This window comes from Eptatretus burgeri, chromosome 9 (genome assembly GCF_056783735.1).
Source record: "Eptatretus burgeri isolate ZD-2024b chromosome 9, Ebu_testis_v1, whole genome shotgun sequence".
In the NCBI taxonomy this organism is placed as follows: Eukaryota; Metazoa; Chordata; class Myxini; order Myxiniformes; family Myxinidae; genus Eptatretus; species Eptatretus burgeri.
The window spans coordinates 85519209-85525208 of NC_140969.1; the positions used below are offsets into that span (position 1 = coordinate 85519209).

At 44.5% G+C, this 6000-nt stretch overlaps 1 protein-coding gene across 1 annotated transcript in view; it reads right to left on the bottom strand.

Moving 5' to 3' along the window:
* Positions 1–4005, bottom strand: part of LOC147020517 (protein phosphatase 1 regulatory subunit 14B-like) — a 42994-nt gene extending 38989 nt beyond the window's left edge. The window contains exon 1 of the mRNA XM_085895915.1: positions 3713–4005. Coding sequence (XP_085752041.1) covers positions 3713–4003 — 291 coding nt within the window. The 5' untranslated portion in view covers positions 4004–4005. The remainder of the gene's footprint in view (positions 1–3712) is intronic.
* Between the last annotated feature and the right edge of the window lie 1995 nt (positions 4006–6000).

The following is a 6000-nucleotide window of genomic DNA, read 5'->3' on the forward strand; positions in this document are numbered from 1 at the left end:
GCCGGGTGTCGGCGACGAGCACGACCGCTAGATCGAACTGCAGAGTCGACTCCACCGAACACCTGGAATCTAGATCGTACCTTTCGGAAAACTCCGATAAGTACGGGTCCCTTACCGGACCTGAATCATCAATAATTGCACCACATGGTACAGGGTTATTTGCCAATCTTCAAAATACCTAGAAATCCACGTGGCGAGTTACCGAGTATTCACACCCTCGACGGCCCTCGTACGAGTCGAGCAGTTAGCGTGCCCGACCCGTGCGCAACCTGAGCGGATGGTCGCCGAAGTTCCGTCGGTCCAATCGTACATTTACAGCGGCAACAGCGTTTATAATTCACCAACATCATTCGTCATGCTAAGCCAATGGAGGAAACACAGCAACGAACTGATACATTTAACACATGGGTTTATTTTAATGGGGGGAAGGAGGGAAGCACGTAAGAAGGCAGAGTTATCCGAATATAGAGATGCAGTAAGTACAAGGCACAAAGCACTTAACAGTTCCTACTTAAAGACGGGCCCACAGACACACACACACGTACGTACACTCAAGAACCGGTGGCCACAGCCTTTATTGAGGCCTCCAGCTCTGAGGGAAAGGCAAGCTGCCTATTGTTGGCCTCGGAAAGACCAGAGCCTGCCTCGGACCAGTCCACCTAGTGTGGTCTTCGAGCTGGCGGGGTGGCGGGACTCAGACCTTTCGCGTGTGAGGCGAACGTGACAACCACCCGTGCCAGGCGAACGCGATCTCCACTCGTGGCAGGCGAACGCGATCACCACTCGCTGCAGGCGAACGCGATCACCGCTCATGTCACCCGTTTCTCTCGCCTTGTTCACCGACAGAGACACGGTGCGCAACCCCTGCGGTTCTGGTGGAGGAAGGATCTCTCAAGCTCTCTTGTTCACCGACGGAGACACGGCACGCAACCCTTGCGGTTCTTAACGAGGAGGATCTTCAAGCTCTCTTCGTTCACCGACAGAGACACGGCACACAACCCTTGCGGTTCTTGTGGGGGATGGTGTCTCTCAAGCTCTCCCTGTGGTCAGATTGCGCCGCACCCTTATTCACCCTGTCTCGGGGGGGGGGGGTGGGGGTGCCTCCACCCTCCCCCACTGGACGGTTTTGGTGTGCAGAATCGCTCATTGCCCTGTCACTGGCCAAAACGAGCAGCAAGTCCGTTGATTGGCCCGGGGGTGTGGTGACGTCACACGGACAACAGCCGCCTTCCTCACAGTCGCGGGGTCTGATTGGCTGAGCGGCGGCCACCCCACCCGTAGCACGTTGATTGGTCGAGGGCCGCCACGAGGCTCCTCCTTGAACTCCGCCCACGTACGTGCCGACATGCACGCAGAGAATGGCGTCGGTGTGAGGAAGTGAGGTGAAGGCGCGTTGTGGTTTTGAGGATTTAAAAATAAAAGAAAACCCTGACTATTAAAGTAACTTCGCAGCGCATGCACATTTAATTACCCATTAGACACGGGATGGGGACCCTAACTAAAAACACATACTTACCGATATAACTGTTCTATAGGACCTGTATGTTTTGTGCTCATGGCTTCCAGATTCGCAACAATACTACTGGCATTTCAATGGAAAACTAGGAATCATGTCAAAATGCAAAGCCTGTCTGCATCCGGTTTGTACTAAAACTAAACTGACAAAAAAAACGGCAATTAAAAAAAAAATTGTACATTTTATTCATTGTGTTCGCCAATGTCATAATAAAGTTTTTTTTTTGAAGATTTGATGACAAAAGCTCAATTGGTAAAAATGTTACAGCCTGGACATACACACTGAATCTCAATGGTAAACAATGATTTCGATTAAAACATTTATGGCTTATCTACCACTTCAACGATGATGTCATCCTGACAATCCTTTATTCCCCATTGGGAGTAGAATGAGGTGTGCATGTTTCAAGTTTTTCTGATCAGCAGTTTCAGAGATGCATTGTTTTATTTTTTTGCGGTTAATAAAAGATGACTGCCATACCACATGCCTCTGACATCACAATTATCATTAAAATATTCTCCATGAGAGGTGGGGGGGGGGGGTCGCTCCTACCCTAAAAATTTTGTGCCAATCAGACAAGTGGTTACTGAGGAAAGAAACAAAAAACAAAAGGGGAAAAAAATAGAGCAAAGAAAGGCCAAAAAAAAGGGTCGAAGAATAACAATAATGAAAATTATTTGGACAAAATTATTAATTTGGCTTCTCCATATTCTCATAAGAAAGCATTGTTGAAAATTTGATGACAAAAACAAAAATGGTAAACAAAAAATAAGAAATGTTATGCCACAGACACAGACAGACAGACAGACAGACAGACAGACAGACAGACAGACACACACATTGTAGTGGAGGAAGGGTGGCATGTGGGTTTAGTAAATGTGTGCGCCTTGACACACGGCTGTAAAATGTTAACACACTCAGCTCGTCATAAATCGTACACACGTGAATCATCCACAGCATTAGAGAATATACGATGTTAAAAGGTAAATCGTTCACGAGCGAATTCCGCATGACAGCATTTGCGAGGGAGAACTAAAAATATTTTATATATATGTATATATAATAACATATATATTCATCTAAATTGAGAAAAAATGCATAAAAGCATCCAAGAAGTAGGTAAATAAATAATATTGACAAATTTAAAGGTTGATAATGAATAATGGGTTTTCATGTGTGGACTTTTTATTTTTAGTTTTTGTTTTAACTGTTATGTTGCAGAGCTAATCCCTCGGATGGATTGACGTGCCGGAACGGCTTGCCGGTCCGCTTTGGCAGCACGACACCTCATCTTCAAGTGAATACAAGTGCATCACCTAACAAGAAGCCTATTCTATGACAAGTATGCTTTGTCGAAGAATTCATAGACTAATGTTCACAACGTTGTTCATCGATGGCGAGTTCACTTCCAAGTCTGTGTTGGAATCTCTCTTGGGGGTGGGGAGTGGGAGGTGTAGGGCTGCCACGACCTGCCAGCAACTACATGATCTGCCTTCTGGTTGTTTTGTAGGCAGGGCATCTCCTTCTGAAGTAGAGAGTGAGAGAGAGAGCGGGCAGGTAACTCACAAGATCCTCCTGTAAAGGGTGGATAAATTAATCATTTGTCATGAAACGAATGTCTTTTCTGGTGTGGACACAGTGACACCAAGAATGATGGACATTTTACTGTCGGACTCAGATTATTATTTTTTTTAAATTTTAAATCATAATACCTGTGCCGCTGCCTTTTCGTAATGAATGACAAAGTGAATAACAAAAGCGAATTCACAACAAATCAAAAAATGACAGAGTACAAGTTAGAACAGAGCAAGATGCCCTCTCCATCCCTCGTTTGGCACTTCTTTCCAGATATGAGCTTATCATCAGCAATTTGGCTCACCGACATGTCGGCAGTTGGGATTCACCTGGAAACTTACCTGCACGTGAACCGATCGGTGTCATCAATAAGAATAAACGCGAAATATCTCGAATACTAAACATTCGAGATTAAAAGTCTGCGTCGTACAGAACCGAGCACACCACGGTGCCACCCGGTACAGCATCCAGGTGGAACTACCTGTGCATAAATCGATACGTACTGTACGATATGTGAACACCACGGTTTATGTACCGCACTGATGACGTCACACACCGGCCGTTATATCGACACACAGCCCCACGCAGCGTCAGCGACGTCCAAGAGACGGACTCACATACCTGCTCGTAATGCAAGGCTGCCACGGCGTCCTCCAGCCATTGCTCCAACTGAAGGCGCCGCTGGAGCTCCTTCCGATCATAACGGACGGTCACCTTCCAGGGTCGCCGGGACTCCCCCTCTCCTTCCGCAGCGCCGAAGCAAACTCGTGGACAGCTCGCCATGTCTTCTCCCTCGGTTTGCGTACTTAGCCCGGTGAGTGTTTCACTTGCTCTCAAAGTGTTTCGGTCGACAAACGGAAGGTTGCTTTGTCTGAGCACGCCACATGGACCCGCCTGCGCGGACCCAACCATTCGCACCGCAAAGGGGGGGGGTCTCGGGCCAAGAAGACGGGTAAATGCTGTTTCTCGACGTTCGACTCAATCACCAGCTGGTTAAGAATTAATATTATTAGTTTTATGAACGCATTCGAAATATGACGTCAGCAATTATTTTTTTTGCAGTGAGAGTTTAACATGTCGAATTGTTGGCCGCTTCCCCACCCCCTCGCACGACCTTCCAAAGTGTATTTGTGTCACGTGACGTCACAACAACGAATTGTTGAAGAGGGCGTGGCGAAGAAAGTTTACATATTAAACAACAAAGGGACGATCAGAGGACGAGTACCCGTTAGCCCCAATTTTTTTTGTTCAGGGTCCAAGGGCAAGGAATATTTGTGTAGTAAACGTCTGTGCCGACGTAAGGGGCCACTTATTCCCTTTTTGGGGCTCATAGAGAGCTCGGTCTTCTACTTCTACTTCTACTTCTACTTCTACTTCTACTTCTACTTCTACTTCTACTTCTACTTCTACTTCTACTTCTACTTCTACTTCTACTTCTACTTCTACTTCTACTTCTACTTCTTAATCTCTCGGACTCGCCTCTTGTATACACAAAATCCGGATCTATTTAAATACTAAGCACATGTACACATCCTCACATTGACGGTGCCTTTTGAGAGCGTCTATCATGAACTTTTAAATATATTCGGAACATTTGCTTTAGTTTCGAAAAGTTCACGTTACTATTTAAAGATTATTCCATTTATCGTATTGTAATTTCGTAAATACAATATGACGGGTTTCGCTATTGGCTGAATCAAGGCACGTGACGAAATATCCGAAGTTGTTGTTGTTTTTTTTAATGTTTTTTATTTATTTATTTATTTATTTATTTTTTAGCCGACAAAACCTTCAGGACGCTGCTCTTGGACACATTTGTCCTTGTTTTTTTATATCCTCGTGGTGGATCTCTAAGTCTTTCTCACGTTGTTGTTCTTCATCTTCTTCTTATGGACTTTTTTGTTTCACAGCCTCCAATTTTCATCGAAACTTCCTGAAACTTGGCATATATATGTAAAAATACCTTGCGCAGACAGTAACCATCTCCGATTTTGAAAATTCCTCCGAGAAAAAATTATGACGTCAAAATATCTCCGCTAATGGGAATCGCCTACAAAAATTATCTCCGAAACTAGGCAAGCTTTTTGAATTCTGTTTGAGGGAATCGAACAGGGCATCAGCAGAGACGAATTACCGCACACATATGATACATTACTATGACGTCATATCAATTTTTATGACGTCATTCCTATTTTTTTGACATTTTTTGCTTCACAACCCAGAGTTTTCATCGGATCTTCGTGAAACTTGCCATGTGTATGCAGAAAGCCCACGTGCAGACAGTAACCATCTCGGATTTGGGATGACGTCATCATTAAGAGGACGAGGATCTTCGCTCATTTGAGCTTGTTTCTTTACAAGGTCGAGGTTCACGGAAGAGCGACTTGATGGAGTGTAAAAAGGCAATAATCTGATCTGATATTAGGGCAACAATACGGAATTTTCGAAATGACGTGTGGATGCTGAAGGAGGCCTTGTGCGCATGCGCCGTGTGTGCGTTTTTCAACGACTCGCTTCTGCTTTCCCGCGCAATTTAACCTGCCGTCGTTTGAAGGAAACGATGGCAATTTAAAAATGGTTAACAATAATTGTTCTGTTCCTGAATGAAAATCGGACTCACGGAAATAGAGTAAACACGACATGGTGTTCATCACGTGACGTGCGAGATTTTTTTCTGGCGGGAAATTTGTAATTGTATCTCTACAATTCTGAGGTAAAAGGTGTACAAATTATACTTTGAAAATTTGTACTATAGTATATTAGGAATATATGCTCTGGAGTACTTTCATAAGCCTTGACAAAGTCGCTTTTCTTCTCGTTCTTGAATATCTTCACAACGACTGAGGCTGGAAAAAACTCCAGAATTATTATATTAATACTCTAAGCCATATTTTGTGGACGTTTCTCCT